The sequence below is a fragment of the Rosa rugosa genome, chromosome 5 (assembly GCF_958449725.1).
Source record: "Rosa rugosa chromosome 5, drRosRugo1.1, whole genome shotgun sequence".
Lineage (NCBI taxonomy): Eukaryota > Viridiplantae > Streptophyta > Magnoliopsida > Rosales > Rosaceae > Rosa > Rosa rugosa.
The window spans coordinates 47,111,804-47,130,507 of NC_084824.1; the positions used below are offsets into that span (position 1 = coordinate 47,111,804).

Consider the following 18,704-nt stretch of genomic DNA (forward strand, 5'->3'; position numbering starts at 1 on the left):
AACAAGGAAATTATCAATGATCAATCGTTCTGGCACGAAAGCACTTTGGAAAGGGAAAATCAATGAAGGCGATAGAAGCTTCAATCTATTGGCAATAACTTTGCAAAAAATCTTGTAAATCACATTAAATAATGCAATAGGTCATAACTCAGACATACGTTATGGATTACTCACCTTAGGGATAAGAGAAATGTGAGTAAAGCTGATTTGTCGAATAGCTGACCTGAATGGAAAAAGTTATGTACTACCTCTAATAGTTTCCCAATAATGTTGGAAAAAAAGTGGAGGCATGTCATCAGGCCCAGGGTACTTCGGAGGATACATCTGAAACAACCAATCTGAACTTCTTCATGAACATATTGTGCACAAAACTGTTCATATTCATCTTTTGCGCTACACTAGGTTGTATGGCTGCAAGAGGGGTCTCCACTGCCTCAGAGTCAATGTCAGAAGCTGTAAACATGTTCTTAAATTAAGAAGAGACAACCTTTTCCAATTCCTTGTCCTCCTCACGCGATGCCAAACCCCATTTTCATCATAAAGACCCTGAGTCAAATTCTTCCTCTTCCCGTTTGCTGCCTATTTAAAGAAAATACATGTATTTTTGTCTCTCTCCTTCAACCAAGTATTTAGACCGTTGTCTCCAAAATGACTCATCTTGAGATGAGAGTGATTGAAGCCGGTCCATCAAGCTTTTCTTCTCAATTTGAACTGATCTGAAATAGAAGAATCCAGGAGCTCTTCAAGATGAGTTCTGACTCTCATCATATGCTGCTGCCTAACTTTGAAAGTCTATTTCTGCTAGTTATCTAGTTTCAGTATAACAAGTTCAATCTTTTTAGCAACACGATACATAGGTTGTCCGGTAACATTAGTAGCTCATGCCTCTTTCATTATACTGTCACATTCCTCATGTTGTAGCCAGAAGGCTTTGAATTTGAAGCAATGGTGGTGCGACCTCTTTGGCAGGGGAGCAGAGCTAGCATGCAGTAATATCGGAACATGATCCAAAGATGTCAAACTAAGAAAGGTGTACAAACTATCCTATGGCTTCACGAAAATCACACATTTGTCTCTCTGCCTTGACATGACCATTGATATTTTCTCCATTATTAAGGATTTCGTTAAAATGCCCGATAATGATCCATGGCAGCACATCAAGATCATGTACTTCTCTCAACAGTTGCCAAGAATGATCTCTATTAGGGGTACGAGCATACCTGTAAAAACCTGTTAGTCTCTAGCGCGGATCCCTTGGCGCACCTCCTATCTCCAAACCAATATGGTGTGTAGAAAAGATTTTAAGATTCATACCTGCATATCAATTTCCTCAATTCAGAATATACCCAATCCTCCAGATCAATATTGTTTTTTCAAGTTTAACCACTGCGCATTGTTGTTAAAACATATACTATTGGAGTAGTACACTTTTTTTTTATAACTTTTTTATTCTTATTTTTTGAAAACGGGTTGGTGCACAATACACATTTTAATTTACCTTATTCAGTGTTTGTTTTAAACCATACTAAACTTGTATTTGTTTCTAGAACATTTCAATATGTCATTTTAAATGAATGTAATCGTTATTGATTAACTAAACTCTTTTTAAGAAAACGAAATTACAATTCAAACAATTTAAATAGTGAGATCACAAATTTAACATCTCTTATCTAGTTATCTCTAGATCCAAAAACAAATCTCGAGAGATTTCTCAAACGTGTATGTGTCTGAGAATGACATATAAAAGGTACTCAAAGAGTATCACATCTTGAAAGTCAAAACAACTCCCAACACAACAGAGAACAAATAGCATTTTTCCTCTTCATATATACAAGGCGACTAGCCGGACAACAAAACCCACACAATTACACAAAGCCCCTCTCCCCAACCCAAAGGTCAAGGGCATTATAGTCAACCTCCCTCCACGGGGGCCCTAGACGCTTAGGTCCCTCCCTGCAACGCCCATCACTGAAACCCAAGAAGGAAGAAGAATTTCCCTAACCTCCTCGGCCAACCCTTCTTTCCAAATCCAAATTCCAACGGCCACCCAATTTTCCATTCTCGTCCACGAAGATCTCCGATTCTCCAACCGCAATCAAATACTCGCGCTCACAGAATCACCGCCCTCCCCCTCTTCAATTTTCACTCGATCTCGCGACCTTTTGATTTTGCATGCGTAGTTCATCGCTCTGTGTCGTAAAGCATTCGGAATTTTCCGATAGAATGCCGGAAAAGCTGAGATTATGACATTTTTCAGGGGAAATTATGAGGGCAGGTTCGTTGTGGGCCGACGAGCCCAATTCTCCTTCTACCTCCGTGCCCCGCGTTCCCCAGCCTAATCCCTCCAAGCACAGGTCAGAGTCGGACTTTTGTTTTCGACTTTGATCGTTTCGTATAATTCAATTGCAGAATTAGGTGAAAGAGATTGTCGAGGGCATCTCAATTATAGTTATTAAATGTGCTCCAATCTAAATTGTGTATTTCAATTAATTAGCTTTTGATGCCAAATTAGTTAGTGAAGCGAAAATTGTTCGAAATTGAGGCACTGTTTGTCGAAGTAGATTTCGTGCTGGTTTTGGTGGATATGGTGGTTCGAATATTAAATAGGTAGTGATGCTTTTAAGGCAATCTGGAGTATGAACTGATTTGCAGTGTCTTTGATGTTACTGGCAGTGTTAGCAATGTGTTTAGCTTGTTAGCACGGAGAGAGGTCTCTCCTCAAACAAAACATTCGGCAAAGAAGTTATGGGGGAAAGCTTCCAAGAGTCAATCTGATAACATTGGCCCAAGGTGTGAAGCAGCTAGAGATGCTAGAAATGGCCTTGTGTCATGGTAATGCCTCAATCTTGTAGTTTCTCTTTCTAGTTTTCAAAAGCATACTTTCTTTTTGTTGTCTGGTTGGTTTGCACTAGTTTAATCTTTTCTGTTGTCGGTTTGTCTTGAAACTGGACTGATTCAGGGTGGAGGCAGAGTCGCTCCAGCATTTATCTGCAAAATATTGCCCGCTTGTGCCTCCTCCACGGTCAACTATTGCAGCAGCCTTCAGCCCTGATGGAAAGACACTTGCTTCCACTCAGTAAGTTCTGCTTTGTATGATATATATCTCTTGGCGTTAGGCCAATGCTTAGTGTCGAGTCAATTTTTTCTAATTTGTGTATGCTACTGTAACTGCAGTGGAGATCATACTGTAAAGATCATTGATTGCCGAACTGGAAGATGCTTAAAGGTGTTGAGTGGTCACCGCAGGACACCTTGGGTGGTAAGCCTAAAACTCTTCACACTTTGATTTGTTGTTAGCTCCTGCAAGATGTGTGCACTATTGTTTTGATTAGGTGGAGATTGAATGATTGCTAACTCTTACTTGATTGCAGGGAGTAATTTCACTGTAAAACATAGTAAAGCACTTTCTTGTTATGCATAATTCCGGATCTTATGACTTGTAACCTGTAAATAAGGCTTGATGTGAGCAGTTGCCAGATTCTACTTTGTTTTTAAAAGTGGGCTGGGTATTTGGGAATTCTGCTTTATTGGTAGTAACAAAGTCCTGAACATTTTATGCCAGACATGACTAATGATCAGAGCAGAAGTCAAGTGGGAAGTTAGTGTAATTCATGCTTCTGTTAAAATCTTTTATTTTATTTTCCTAAAGTGCTTCTAAGCTGAGATGCATCATGCATGACAAAGCCAGTTTTAATATCAAAATAAGTAGATGACATACGTACTCATCGTAGAGGATGAAGAAGAATACCCCATCGTTATTATTGTGTATTTATTGTAACTTGTGCATTCCAAATTTCCAATATCTACATATAAATACTTCTAGTTATAAATTGCCACAAATAGGGCTCATTTCAGGATAACAAAGGGGACAAGGTTTGGAATAAGATATCCTCAGTCTACCCTATTTTTATTGATTTCACTTTCCCCTAAATACTTTCTTTAGATCACAGCCTGAGACAAGTGACACTTAGTAGACCAGAAAAGTGTTACCTATTTCAACCTGAGACTCCAGATTTCCCCTAAAGTGTTACCTGCTTCCTTACACCTGGTCATGTTCTTCTTGATCTCTGACCCATCATTTGGATCTAACAAGACCTCACTGGGTCACAAGTATCTAAGAGGCATGCTATAGTTCTCTATCACGAGGCACTAGAAAATCGAATCTTTCTGAGCGGGTTATCTCAATGTGCTATTGTTGGAATCAGTTTTGAGTGTGTAGACTTAAATGTAGTCGTTTAATTTGTCAGCCAATTTAGTGGTTGGCAGATCTGACACTGCATAGCTACTGGATTCATCTCATTAGCTGATTGTGCTTTTGCAGGTCAGGTTTCATCCTTTGCATCCAGATATACTGGCTAGTGGAAGTCTGGATCATGAAGTGAGGTTGTGGGATTCAAACACGGCAGAGTGTATAGGATCGCGTGATTTCTGTAATCATTTGTGGATTATCATACATAATCTTTGCAAGCAATTAATTCTTAGAAGATGAAATTTTTGTAGTGTATGTGATTTATAGTGTTCTTTTCCTCCAAACAGTACGCCCCATTGCTTCCATAGCTTTCCATGCCCAAGGCGATCTTCTTGCTGTTGCATCAGGTCACAAGGTACTATATTATAGTTGGGTATTTACACAATCAGTTTGCATTCTTCATTAGCAGCATTAACCTTGAATTTTTCTGTCAGTTATACATATGGCACTACAATAGAAGAGGAGAGTCATCCTCACCAACAATAGTACTGAAGACACGACGTTCGCTTCGGGCTGTGCATTTTCATCCTCATGCTGCTCCTTTCCTTTTAACTGCTGAGGTGAATATCTGTGTAGTCACATTATCATGCTTCATTGATTAATTGTCTTTTAATTCTAGCATTTTGCTGTTTTATAGGTCAATGACCTTGACTCGTCAGATTCCTCGATGACACTCGCAACTTCTCCGGGTTACTTGCGCTATCCCCCACCTACTGTGTATTTGGCAGATGCTCATTCCAGTGATCGTACTAGTTTGGCAGATGGACTACCTCTTATGTCTTTACCATTCCTGATATGGCCTTCATTTGCTAGAGATAGTGGGAGAATATCTATGCAGCGTAGTGATGTGGATATTGGTTCAAGTAGTGCACAACAGAGAGTTGATCCTTCTGCTTCTGTGCGGCTCCTTACATATTCAACTCCATCAGGGCAGTATGAACTTCTGTTGTCCCATATTGAACCAAATAGCTCTTCTCCAGCGCCAGAAGACACGGGAAATAGTCCGTTTTTGAGTGAAATGGAAACTGAAGTTTCTCAATCTGCTATGGGTACTTTAGAGCCTATGGAAGTGCAACCAGAAAGCAGAAGTAATCATATTTTCCCTTTTGGTGACTCAACATATTGGGAACTTCCTTTCTTGCAAGGGTGGCTAATTGGTCAGACCCAAGCTAGCCAACGGAATATGCGGCTGGTAAGTGATTCTGCCCATGACAATCCATCTACAAATGGTGAGATGGACAGCCCAGCTCCTATCACTTCCTCAGTAATACCGACCGGTGTAAACCAACCTAGGGTTACTGGAAGATCTAGTTCCCGGCACCGTACTTCACGTTCTCATATGTTGTCAGCAATTGGGTCTAATGAGGGTGCTGGATTCAATAATATCGCTCATGGTGAAAGTGAGCCTCAACCTGTTGTCAGCAGAATCCAATCTGAGCTTGCTAACTCCCTTGCTGCAGCAGCGGCGGCAGAGTTACCTTGTACTGTGAAGCTCAGAGTTTGGCCACATGATGTGAAAAATCCGTGTGCTCCCCTTGATGCTGAAAGATGTTACTTAACTATTCCGCATGCCGTACTTTGTAGGTAATTTCCTGTGATTGACCTGGACACTGCTTTTATCTTATTCTCAGTTCCTTTAAATAAAATAATAAATACCATTTTATGAAATCAGTTGTGAGTTGGTTGCTTGTTGTGCTGGATTTATATCTTTATGCCAACATATTTAGCAGCTTGATTAGTTGATCCGTATGAGGTATCTGAATACCTTTTTCAGCAAGTGGCTAGTAGGAACCGTCAGGCCCATGGTTTGCTCCCATGTGGTCTGAGGTTTGATCATCCTCAAGGTGTCTACCTAGATATGTGCTGGAGTTTCCGGTCTCCTAAAGACTGTAGGGTTAGACAGGTGGCTCAGTTTCTATTGCAAATTGATTTTGGGGGATTTCTGGGTATTAAAGAAAATAAAACTATATGGCTATTTTTTTTTCAGCATTACATGATAGTTTAGAATTCAATATTATTAATGGCTATATACTTTCTGGATCTTCACTCGAGAATTTGTTGCAGTGAAATGGGAGCCCATTTTTCACCTTGTGGAAGGTTTTTAGCAGCCTGTGTTGCATGTATGTTGCCTCATTTGGAAGGTGATCCTGGATTACAGGGCCAGGCCAACCATGATATCACAGGGGCAGCAACCTCCCCAACTCGTCACCCAATTTCAGCTCACCATGTTGTGTATGAGCTCCGGATATATTCCCTCGAGGAGGCAACGTAAGGCATAAGCTCCCTATAACTGTGTTCTTACTTTCTTACCTCGTTAGTTCAGTGTGAAGTTTTTCTTTATACGGTTTGATGTTATTTTAATCTATCTAGGTTTGGCATGGTTCTTGCATCCCGGGCAATACGAGCTGCCCATTGCTTGACATCTATTCAGGTCAGCTACATTTGAAGACGCTGTTTTGGTTCCCTCCCTCTTAACTATCTTGCGTGTAGTATACATAAGATTTAATTTATAAATTATTACTACATTTCTTTTGAACAAACGATAATGACATTATAGCCGATCTTTTAATTTCTTATATGGACATTTACCAAGTTATCGATGTAGTTTGGTACCCATTGTTAATCTGGCATCAGCTCCATTGTCTATATAACTTTTGCTATTAGTCATGACTCACGTCATTTTGATCGTGAATGATGAGCATGAACTCTCAATTAAAATTTGCCTCTGTTGCATAAGTCTGCAAAATAGTCTCATTTCATATTCTCTAGGCTTTGAATGACCTGCCATCAATCTCCTATTTTCCCACAATTTTTTCATACGTCATTTCTATAGAGCCTATATGTTGGGCTCAACATACGATAGAACTCTAAGAGTTGTCTTATGTATATTTAAAAGATTCATGAACTCTGTAACAATAAATCTTTTGTTAATCGAACAAAGTGTTGTACTTTACCATGGCAGTTCTCTCCTACGTCAGAACACATATTACTTGCGTATGGCCGGCGTCACAGTTCACTTCTTAAGAGTGTTGTCATTGACGGAGAGACAACAGTGCCTATTTACACCATTCTGGAGGTAAGATGTTGTACTTCTTTTAATATAGATCAATATGATTTTTATCATCTTTGCTCTTGGATTTACTACACTTCAGATGATCAATATATGCTGGAAATTGACTAGATTCAGGTTGCTTCTGTCAATATGGAATCAGGACATGTAGAAACTCTTACGAATTTGAAATAATCTACAATTATTAAATAATGAGTAATGGCAGGGAGATGGGAGATGGGATAATCATTGAATATGTTTGAGGTTAATTTTATGTAAGGGTGGTTCTATTCATACCTCCTAATTTTGGAATTGGACCTCCTCAAATTAATGCACACTTTTAAACCCTGTTATACCCTCCCAACAAAAAAAAAAAAACCAGTCACTCATCTCAATTTCATACGTTTCTGTGTTCGTCTTTTCTCACTTAGGACCCCCATTACTCTTTTCCTTTAATTTTTTTTATCTTTCTCGGTGGTAAGTGATAAAGTAATCTGGGGTTCACATCCAAAACCAATTGGCAATGGATGGAGTGGCCCAAACCCTTATAAATCCATATGCAAGGTCCCCAATTTCCTATGTGGGATTCATACTCTCAACACGCCCTCGCACGTGTGGCGAATTTTCAAGCCATACACGTGGACAACTTATATTGGGTGACGTGGAGCTCGTGTGGCCGTGAGACATGCACACGTGAGATAACCCGCTCTGATACCATGATAAAGTAATCTGGGGTTCACATCCAAAACCAATTGGCAATGGATGGAGTGGCTCAAACCCTTATAAATCCATATGCAAGGTCCCCAATTTCCCATGTGGGATTCATACTCTCAACAGTAAGTTCATGTTACCAAAAAAATAAAATAAAATAAAATAAATATGAGACTAGAACTGGGAAAACATGAAGGTGAGCCCAACACTTTCTGCTGAAAGCTCATACTATGGAGATGGGAAATGGAGGAGCCTAGGAAAAAATGAAAGAGAAAAACAGGTGTAAATGGATGATTAAGGGATAAAATAGGAAGTTTATGGCAAAAACTTGTGATTAGAGGTCTAAATACTATATTAGGAGGTATGAATAGAACCACTCTATATGTAACCTAAGAACATTAGTTATAAAGTGGGATAAAGTACATTAAAGTAGAAGTCATTCGGACTCGAATAATTTTATGTGTACTAAATGGGATTTATATATGGTATACACTAGTTAGATACTAATAATATGTTAGTTGTTTCTATTTACCTCTACTATGGTTGAACAGCTGTATAAGTAGGTACCAGGTGAATTTTGGTATAATTTTATTGACTTATAGTTATTATTCAGGTATATAGAGTTTCTGATATGGAACTTGTGAGAATTCTCCCTAGTGCAGAAGATGAGGTCAACGTAGCTTGTTTTCATCCTTCTGTCGGAGGTGGCCTTGTTTATGGAACTAAGGTAAGCAACTGGATTTGGTATCATCCTCTTTTGGTTTTCTGTTCCTCGGCCAGTTTTCTGAACTTACAATGGTTCCTGTTATGTGATGTAGGAAGGGAAGTTAAGGATCCTCCAATATGATAGTTCTCATGCCGTGGGTCATACAACTTCCAGTTTTCTTGATGAAAACATGCTAGAGGTACAACAAGGCCCTAGTAGTTCATTTGTTTGTTTCTGTTAATGTGATAAAATTATGGCTTCACTCTTATTTTCTCTGCAAAATTTGCTCAACACACATCAAAGTAAAGTATTTCCTTTTTACACCTTCAATTAGTTTGCCTAACTACACAGTCTCCTGATTTTTGAAGGGTGGTTCTATATTTTATTATTTCAATTTTAATGCTTGCTGTCTATTCTTGTAATTTTTTGGTAGATATCTGTATACGGGATAATCTCTTGGTGTTTACCTTTATATTTGGAAGCAAAAACTTTCAAAGTACCTGATCTGTTTTTCAAAATCGGTTGTCTCCATTATATTCTGCAAGTCCAAGTAGTAACAAATTGAAATATAGGAAACATTTGTCACTGAAGTCTTTTCCGAGGAGAATGTATACCCGGAAAATATTACCTGGAAAACATAATATTTTGATTATTTTCAATGAAGCAAAAGCAAACTAAGGCCCAGTTGTTTGAATAAACAATGTCTTTGGATCATTTCAAAAAACAAAAGGAGAAAGAAAATCAAAGTGAATTTGAGTGCTACATTTGCATGGTATGCATTTGTTGCATCAAATAAGTTTTATCTGATGTGTCAAAATAAGTGGATGCTTGTCATTGTTACATCTCTTGTGATAATTTAATTTTGTAGTAATGCTTTGGTTATGATTGTACTGATCTTTTTATTGTAGGTCCCAACTTATGCTTTAGAATGCTAGGGACTGGCTGCCGTTATCCACTTGTGGGATGTACCGCTCAGCTTAGCTGGTTTGTTTCTCTTTTTAAATATCTATTATTTTAGATTTTGTTAATGCTTCACCTTTCTACAATTCTCTCCATTTCAAACTTGGTTAGCTTGGCTTAAGTATTCATGTTGTGGAGGACAACAGATGGTGGCATCCAGAAATTATGCTTACCTGTACTGCCTTCTGCCTTTTGATAGAATAAAGAATGTACAGAAACATAAAAGATAATTCGAATTCATCTAAGTTTACATTTTCATGGCTCTGTTCTTGGGTTAGGTAGAAAAACTTATGTTGCTCCATCTGTTATATTTCAGGATCAAATCATGGTGTACTCATGAAGCTTGTCGCAGAATTACATCGTATTTATACCTATAGAAGTTAACCCCTGTACTATTTGAAGTCCCCAATTCGGCATCAAAATACAACTGTAATTTTTCTTTATTGTTTCTTTTTTTCTTTTAGAGTATATTGTTGTCTACACACTAGGATATTTAATTTGACGAGTAAACTGATAAGTTAGATGAAGCTAAACACGTCAAGGACGATGTTTGTATATGCTGGTTCATGTTCCATTGAACATTATTGTTAGAAATGTAATTGATTTTTTCTATCTTGAACAAGGCATTATGTTTTTTGTTTTTGTTTTTTCCTGGCCCAATGCCTTCATTGTAAAGATATTTGCTTTTTCATGTTTCCTGTTACTCTCTCCTTAAAGAAACACTTGTTACTAACTACAGCGCCACAGCATATCAAATGAGAAGATTACCAATTTGTATTTCTGCTTTAGAGAAATTATATGTTTAACAGTTTTACTTTGGACTTGTCAATTATAGTTGTTCGAGCTAAACTGTAACTTTGATTGTGGCCATGTGGCAATGTTTCGATTTTCCAGTCTTTTGCTTTATTTCAGCTTAACAATCAGTCACAAAATGCCCGTTCATCAAGAACTAAAGATTGGTGGAAAATGCTCGGGTTTTAAATATCAATGATATAACTATATATAGATATGTTCCTTCTTTTGGAAAGGATGTGGGTGTCTTACCATTAAGAAGCAAGTGTAGATGACGTTACATAATGACTCACCCACAAGCGGGCTACGACAAGATTGAGTCAAATGTGGGTGTCTTACCATTAAGAAGCAAGTGTAGATGACGTTACACAATGACTTGCCCACAAGCGGGCTACGACAAGATTGAGCCATTACTAGAAAAACACTAGAGAGATATAACATTTGAGGTCAAAGTAACTAGTAACCTGACACTATTATGGAAGGCACATAACCTTACCATAAGTTTGAGGTCAAAGTAACTAGTAACCTGACACTATTATGGAAGGCTCCGAGCAAACTCAAAAACTAACATTAATTTATTTATGTTGCTATAGGAACCCTTACGAAGAGGGAGTGTCCCTAAGATTACAAACCAACGCACAATCCATACAATAATCCCACCAAAACAACCATATATCTAGTCTCCTAAGATTTCGTCTCTAAAAGGGGTTTTTCTAGTAGTATATTGAGCACAAACATGAAAAATTTCACTTACCATATCTACATAAATGTTTTAGAGTTTTTGTTATTTTCCTTTTAAGAAGCATTTATTAATAAATGTGAGATACAAAATTATATCGTAATAAAAATTACATTTAAGTAAAAATAATAAGTTAACTTGCTTGTTGACAAATTTTTTTTTAATGCACGTAATCGTGTATTATTGTTTAAATAGGAAAAACCGTGTATGCAATCTAGCATAATAATAACTCAATATATTAATACTTGGCGAACAATCCTAAGTTTTCTCATCAATTTTCACCACAATATGCACTGTACAGTCCGTATTGAGAACGGAAATATGGTTTACTCATGAACGAAATGCCAACCCTAAAGCAAAAAATCTGAGAATTAGCTGATTAATAAGACACACAAATCACAAGAGAGGAAAAAAGAAAAAACAGGGACACACAGAACATTCCTTCTATAAATTGCCCACAGGTTTTTTTCAAAACCGCTTTTTCTCGAACCTTCCCATCGTGTTTAAATAGAGCCACGGAGAACAAGTTTTACAAAACAAACCAAGAAGATTGATGGTTACCGGTGAGAGAGTGAATACCTGGTTACCAACAGAATCCCAGGGTGAAGAGGACGACGAAGACCAAGATCTGGGAGGAGGCTAGGGCTTTCAAGCAATCTTCATCGAATCCATGATGTACCAGGTCTCTAACCATTTCTTTACTCGGTGTCGTTAGGGTTTTATTCATCACCATTAATTTTGTTACTGGATCGATCTGATAGTACTGTAACTAACAATTCCTCGTTTTCTTGTTACTCTGGCTTGGTTTATATCAGAAGAGGAAACCAAGAGCATGACAAGGTACTCTATCGATCTATTTCACACGATCTGAGTTATGGCTTGATTTATTAATTGAAATCGAATTTTCTTCAAAAATTAAACACCTCGTCAATGACCTTTGATGTTTTTTGGAGGATTATAATATTTTTTTATCTTTATTTGGTATTTGTTTTTGGAATGATCCCAGTATTGAACAAGAAAATTATCTTTTGTATCTTTGAACAGCTGATATATTTGGTTTCTTTCTCTGACATCAACTCTTAATTGTATAGCTCAAAGAGAGTCCTGGTGGGTGATGGGAAGCACCAGTAGTAGTAGGAGGAGGAGATATAATCTGCACTCCTCACTGGTCAGAGGAACAGCCAACAATAAACGGCGAGGTATGGACATTTTCCCTTGGCTGCAATTTATGCAAGATAAAGCGTTCTGCATCTTCTTGATCTGCAATATTCTTTTGTATTATAGCCTCCTCAGCCACTTTGATCTTCAGCTCTTCCAGAGTTCCAGTGAGTTCAACTACTGCAGCTGTAGCATGTTGAGATCTTCAGTAGGTATTATATCTTTCACAGAAGTGAAATACAATAATGTTTCTTCTTTTATCACTCGAAGGCTTTTTAGTCTCGTCAACTGTTTTGCATATCAATCTGAAGTGATAACAATATTGTATGCATAGGTAGTACCTGTCTGATATGTAATGCCAAGTATATCTGGAAGAGGTCTTGAGTGGTGGGAGGGGAAGCTGAATCCCAGATGGCCAGATAAGAATGCAGTTGAGAGCATAAACTCGAGCCGGTTGTTCGACCAAACTAGCCAACCGTGAGAGGATCCAACTTGCATCTCTTGACTCCTCGGGCATGTTGATGTTCGAGCTACAACCTTCAAGACTGTAAAACCTAGACCCATCAATTGCCTCCTCGTTGTTCAGATCTCGGGGAAGAACGAGCCACATTGTTTCGGGTAGCGAAGTGAAAGATGGTGACTTGGTAATTTCATCAACTGCAGCAGACCAAGAGGGATTAACTGCTTTAAATAGCATGATGCTTTTGAGGGTGGATGTTGATAGGATTAGTTGACAGAGTTCCTTTGGTACGTAATTCGGACCATCTTGACATGGGAAAATTGTGTCATTAATTCCAGTTTTTGTCATTTGTAATCTTCAAGAAGATAATTAACCTGGAGTCTGGTTTCATTTGTCATCTTCAGTAGTTCCAGCTTTTGGAGGCCTTTGGTCTTTTTTGCTGCCATGATTTGCAACTCAAAACTAGTTACAGAAACTTGTTTGTTTATTTATTTGTATTTATGTCTTTTTTCATATCTCCACTCCTATGTACTTGACAAATTTTACGATGGCAATAAAAATTTAAATTTGTGACCTTAACCAATTAGTTATTACGGCAGGTTACATAAACCTATTGATTGAAAAAAATATGTGTGTTGTACGTATTTGTAGTTATTCTAGTTTTGGAGGATAAATAAAATCATATTGTTATTGCATATCTCTACTACTATAAATGGAAGCCAAATTTAGAATGTTCAAAATACCATTTATTATAAATAAAACTCATAATGAAATTATCTAAAAATGTTATTATAGTAAACAAAATAAAACACAAAAAACATAAAATTGAGAAAGTGTGTGAGAAACTGAGAATAAAACTTTCACGTCACTACACCAATTTCGGAATCAGACAACACATATCAGACGACAGCAAACATTTTAACTGTCGTCTGAAATAATCAGACGACAGCAAGAAATATTCTGTCGTCTAAGTTTTCAAATGGGACAACAGTTTTTTCTTAGCTCTTGTGCAATAGCTTTTTAGACAATGGCTGATTTTTTTGATGTTGTCTGAATGAGTTAATTCAGACAACAGTTATTATGTGATGTTGTCCAAGGTTCATATATACAATGGTTGATAAAAGATGTTGTCTGATTGTTTTTAATCACCCAACAGTTATTACTTTTCTGTTGTGCAATTACCATTAATACAATGGTTGAAAAAGATGTCGTCTGATTGTTTTGATTCAGACAACAGTTTTTTAGTTGTCTATTGTGCCACTCTCTTTCAGACAATGTACTGAAATTGATGTTGTGTGAGTTTTAGGGCTCAAATGATTTGCGCGCCCTAGTTACACTAAACACTTGGCCAAAATTTTAATTTTCATTCTTTCCCTCCATTAGTTCGACAAAATTTTACTTTGATGTCGACTAACCCTAGAAACACAACACACACACTCTCTCTCTTTCTTAGCCGCACGCCCAATTCTTTGTTATCTCTCCCTTCCATTTCTCCCTGCCATCGCTGGAGGCCACCATTTCTGGCTATCAATTCACGACACCGCCACCACCAATCGAACCAGCACCTCAATACGATCAAAACCCAAGCCCAGCATCGCCATGCACCGACTCTTGCCTCTGCACGCGACCCTCCAATCCACGATGCTGCTGCTCCCTTACCTTCGTCGATTTTTGGCCGCCATCTCGCAACACCTCCACCACCGCTTTGATTCAGTAAGCTTTGAACTCTCCTTTTTGTCAAAATCGAAGCTTCAGTTCTACAGATTATGAATTCTGATTTGCATTTTTTTCTGAATTTGGAGGTCCTGTGGGTCTTCAATGGAAAAGTTTGAGTTTATGGGTTTTTGTTTTTCACTCTTCAATCCATCAATCGATCGGTTTCTTACTTTGAATACTTTCTGGACTTTCAATTTTCAGTCTTCAATTCTTCAATCGCCTCAAACTCAAGTAGCAAAGCAGATGTCCTTAAAGCTCAAGTAGATTTCTGGATTCGATACTTCGATTCCAGTTTTTGATTTCAGATTCTTCAAGCTGGGTTCGATTTCGAATTTCTGGGTAACTTGCTTGGTTCGGCTTTCTTCAAGCTTGGTTCGGATTGCATGATTTGCATCCCATAGGACCATTATTTTAACAATTTAATTTGTCTCATTTGGTATTTCTTGTTAATTGAATCACTACTTCCTAAAACAAAGGAATGCATACAATTATCCCTGTTCTCTGTTCTCTCTTTCTCCGACACGGCCGCATTGGTAAGTCTAGATTTCTGTTTTGATTCATCAATCATTCAAGTATCTTGGTTTCTGGGTATTCAGTTTTATGTCTTCAAGTCTTCAGATTTCTGGGTCTTTGGTTGTTTGAGTTGAAAACATTGGTGTTTGGTGATTGGGTTTTCAGGGATTTAGTTTGTGATTGTTGATTAGATTGATAGTTGGTATAATTTAAATAGTTTGACTATGATTTAGAAATGGGTTGGCATATTTTTAATGGTATGTACCGATAGCAGGGTCTTAGTTTTTGTTACTCTCACTCTCCTCTCAGAGATATACTGATTTGATAATGAGGTTTTTGTACTGGTGTTAATCTCACTGCCACCCCCTTATCATATCCATCACAATCTCTCTCTGTTTTGAGTATGGGTGAGAAAGTGTGCAAGTAGTCCTCTGTTTGTGAAGAAATTGAAAGAGTGGGAATAGAAAGTAGTTTCTGTGGGAGAAGAAGAGCCTCTTTGAGAGTGAGAGAGAGAGAGAGAGAGATTTTCATATATTGTTGTTGTTCACCATGAATTGATAAAGCTGCGGCCTATCCCTCATGTCAGCACAGTACAAGTAATCAATAATTGAATGAAACCAATTTAATACCCACATACCAAACTATCTTTCATTTTTTGTTTTCCCTTTTCTCTATCTTTCATTGAATCCCTTTTCATGTCAGCACTATGCAGATACATTACTAGCTAGATAGGTTAACTACCAGAACATCATTAGTTACTTAGAAATATGACTTGAAAATAAAGAAGATTAATATACTGTTTTAGCTAGTAAGTTTTTTTTTTTCCTCCTCTCGTGGAAAATTATAAAGATTTCAAGAGTTAAAGTTTTATTTAAATTGATTGTCTTCAACGTGAGTTTCATGGTGTTTCAATTTAGATGGAAGTTTAGTGTTTGAACTTATACAAGCAATGCAGCTGTCTATGATTTCTTTCCTCTATTGTCGTTCTTTTTGTTTGTTTAGATGAAGAGTTTCCATTTAACCGCAACACTTGTGAATTTGTTTCAGATTTCTGAACTGCTGGTCAATGTTACAAAGCATGTTTTACAGCCAAAGTATGAGATACTTACGGCTGAAGAAAAGAAACATCTGCTAAGGAAGTACAAGTTGGAAGACAAGAAGGTAACTATTTGCTGATATTATCATTTCTAAGTTCAAGGATAATCTTTAAATTGTTAAGTTTGTCTTGATTGAGTATGGAGGTCTCTTGGACACTAATGCACATGTTTGGTACGAAAATGTGGACTGTCTTTCCTTCTGGCCCATAAAGAATGATATTTAATGGGGAATGGAAATATTTTCCTAACCTAAAAGGTCGAACAAATCTAAAATTCCATGTCATATGAGGGGGCAGTCACTACTTCAACTGATGGTGGGGCAGCAAGGGATATTTTAGGCTTGCCATATATTCTCAGAATCTCAGTGTTTCAAACTTCTATGCCATAATCTATTAATGTTTAGTCTTGAATGAGTAAAACAAAAGGAGGCAAGTGAGTTCATGTGACATCTTCATCCTTGATTGTTGTTTCTTTAGAAGTGCTTTACTCTATTTGTTAGGAGTATAGAATTCAATTAGATGATCTCTTTTTTCTCACAGACTATGTTTGTAGCATGGAAAAGTTTATTTCTCTTTTGGAAGTCCATCCAATCCTAAAGCAACTTTAGGTACTGGTCACTAGTAAACCTACGAAAATTCTCATACTTTTTGCAAATTTTTCTGTGAGATTCGTTGATGATCAAAATCTCTGTTCTTAATTTTTTCATGTCATGGTGTACTAAAAGCAAGAAAAAGCCAGTTAAAAAAGCTTACAGAGAAAGCATGCATGGTCATATTGCTGACAAAATGTTGGAAATACTTGCAGCTGGTATATGGATTCTCCTTTATCGTTAGTCTTTAATTGCAACATCTTTGCTATCGTTTGCAGATCGAGCAACCACTTATGAGAAATTTTGTATCAAACTGCTCAAGGCTTTGAACTGAGATGATGGAAATGAAAGGCAATGTGCAGTCATTGGGAGATCAAGCTTGGAACACCAGCAAGTTGTATTATTATTTATCATCATGTAAACCTTATGAAATTAGAAAGCTTGTTAAGCTAATGAAATGGATTAATGCTTTATGAAATTGCCTTTGTTGGATCTATTGGAATTTATTATGAAAGTTGCTTTTAGTAAAATATTAGCTAGAGTCACTTTCATATCACTCTCAATTAAGTAAAAACAATTGTCCAAGGGAGCTAACACAACTAAATGGATAGCATAAACTGTTGTTGGAGCCATTACAGCACAATAAGACTCTACATCGAAACCATTGTCTAATAAAAACTCAAACAACAGTTTTTTTTCAGAAACATGCAGTATCAAATACAAACAGACAATGCTTTCTTCAATTTTCTGTTGTCTTGTTTAAATCCAGTCCATAGAAAACAACTAGTCAGATGATGTACAACCTTCATTCAGACAACAGTTTATTTACAAACCAATGTTTTCTGATTGTTCTTCACAAGTTTCTCTCTTCTAGCAGCTGTTGTCTGAAATTGATTTGCACAAGAGTTAAGATACTCGTCGCTGTTGTTCTTTCTGGTGTTCAGACAATAGTCATGTAAGTCGTTGCTGTTGTGCAAAATTTCCTCAGACGACAGTTACGTCCTATTGTCTGATTCACCCATCAGACGGCATTGAGATAGACAACAGCAACGTGCCTTATCAGACGACAGTGAAAAACTGTCGTCTGATTCATTTTTTGGCATAGTGCGTTGTCCTCTTTTGAACAATCCTCAAGGGTATGACACTAGTCTTTCTTAATTAAGCAAACTCCTGTAGGAAGATTAAATTGTTGAAAGCTCACTAACACCTCGAGTATAAAGATGGGCCAATTATATATAAGGTCATTTTTGATTTTTTTTAGCTATAGGGCCACTAATTAATATTTTTTTCTTCATAAGGTCATTAAATTAAAAATTGTGTTAAATTTTGGATATAAAAACCAATATGTTTACGTGATGCCACTAGAGTAAAAAGTCAACAATCATTCTCTCTCTCTCCTTTCCGGCGAGGTCTCCGGCAACCTCCGGCAAACTCCCGCATCCATTCAAAAGGCGGAATGAAGATGAGCATTTCTAAAATTAATGAAAGCAAAAGTTCTCAAACAAGATGCTAATCCTATTCATGAATTCATCAAATTTTGTATTACTATGATCAGTTTGGAGAATCATGACACCTATTGAACTGAAGTAAGCCAATATGTCAATAGCAAACAGCCTCATCGATCAGTAGTGTGCTGCTGCTGTCTAGAGGCGAATTTGCAAACTTCAGTCGGAGGCAAAAACCTAAAATGGTGATTAGAGAAACAGTGCTTTTGCATGTGTAATGCCACTCTAGAATTCTGCCAGGTGTATCCTCCTCCATTCTGCTGCTGTTAGATTGATGGGAAAGTTAATTAAAATTTTATGCATAGGACCTCAGTCAATTAATTAGCAATTACCCATTAGTAACCAGTCCACTATTGAGTATTAGTGAACCACAAATAAAATAAAATAAAAAAATAGAAAACAGCAGACATCCGTATGTTGTTACAAAATTTCTCCTGCATGAGATATTTTTCGGTAGCAA

The 18,704-nt window shown here is 37.3% G+C and overlaps 2 protein-coding genes and 1 long non-coding RNA gene across 4 annotated transcripts; all 3 read left to right on the top strand.

The window, feature by feature from the left end:
• The first annotated feature begins 1,768 nt into the window (after positions 1 to 1,768).
• On the top strand, positions 1,769 to 10,297 carry LOC133708179 (uncharacterized). The gene is made up of 15 exons (XM_062133635.1): positions 1,769 to 2,354; positions 2,674 to 2,832; positions 2,960 to 3,076; positions 3,175 to 3,259; positions 4,322 to 4,430; positions 4,537 to 4,604; positions 4,684 to 4,809; positions 4,887 to 5,833; positions 6,314 to 6,517; positions 6,620 to 6,680; positions 7,212 to 7,325; positions 8,623 to 8,736; positions 8,828 to 8,914; positions 9,624 to 9,699; positions 9,992 to 10,297. The coding sequence occupies exons 1-14, from the start codon at positions 2,266 to 2,268 to the stop codon at positions 9,648 to 9,650; spliced, it is 2,307 nt and encodes a 768-aa protein (XP_061989619.1). The 5' UTR covers positions 1,769 to 2,265; the 3' UTR covers positions 9,651 to 9,699; positions 9,992 to 10,297.
• A 1,309-nt stretch (positions 10,298 to 11,606) lies between these two features.
• LOC133708085 (uncharacterized) lies at positions 11,607 to 13,385 on the top strand. Its single transcript, XR_009845560.1, has 5 exons — positions 11,607 to 11,888; positions 12,022 to 12,046; positions 12,298 to 12,405; positions 12,491 to 12,576; positions 12,699 to 13,385. It is a non-coding gene; the product is annotated as an uncharacterized LOC133708085 (long non-coding RNA).
• Positions 13,386 to 14,213: 828 nt separating this feature from the next.
• Positions 14,214 to 17,269, top strand: LOC133708001 (DNA-directed RNA polymerases II and IV subunit 5A-like). Of its 2 annotated transcripts, XR_009845491.1 has the most exons (4): positions 14,214 to 14,537; positions 14,742 to 15,073; positions 16,101 to 16,214; positions 17,018 to 17,269. XR_009845491.1 is itself a non-coding variant. In XM_062133454.1 (3 exons), exons 1-3 carry the CDS (start codon positions 14,424 to 14,426, stop codon positions 17,066 to 17,068), a joined length of 279 nt encoding a protein of 92 aa, XP_061989438.1. In that variant the 5' UTR covers positions 14,219 to 14,423; the 3' UTR covers positions 17,069 to 17,269. The 2 variants fall into 2 exon arrangements, 1 of the variants encoding a protein (XP_061989438.1); XM_062133454.1 differs by lacking the exon at positions 14,742 to 15,073 and having other exon boundaries at positions 14,219 to 14,537.
• The last annotated feature ends 1,435 nt before the right edge of the window (positions 17,270 to 18,704 follow it).

Coding starts and splice junctions, on each gene's coding strand:
- LOC133708001 (XM_062133454.1), top strand. CDS start 14,424: ATGCACCGACTCTTGCCTCTGCACGCGACCCTCCAATCCACGATGCTG. Junction 14,538..16,100: donor TCCACCACCGCTTTGATTCA/GTAAGCTTTGAA, acceptor AATTTGTTTCAG/ATTTCTGAACTGCTGGTCAA. Junction 16,215..17,017: donor ACAAGTTGGAAGACAAGAAG/GTAACTATTTGC, acceptor TATCGTTTGCAG/ATCGAGCAACCACTTATGAG.
- LOC133708179 (XM_062133635.1), top strand. CDS start 2,266: ATGAGGGCAGGTTCGTTGTGGGCCGACGAGCCCAATTCTCCTTCTACC. Junction 2,833..2,959: donor AGAAATGGCCTTGTGTCATG/GTAATGCCTCAA, acceptor GGACTGATTCAG/GGTGGAGGCAGAGTCGCTCC. Junction 3,260..4,321: donor ACCGCAGGACACCTTGGGTG/GTAAGCCTAAAA, acceptor GTGCTTTTGCAG/GTCAGGTTTCATCCTTTGCA.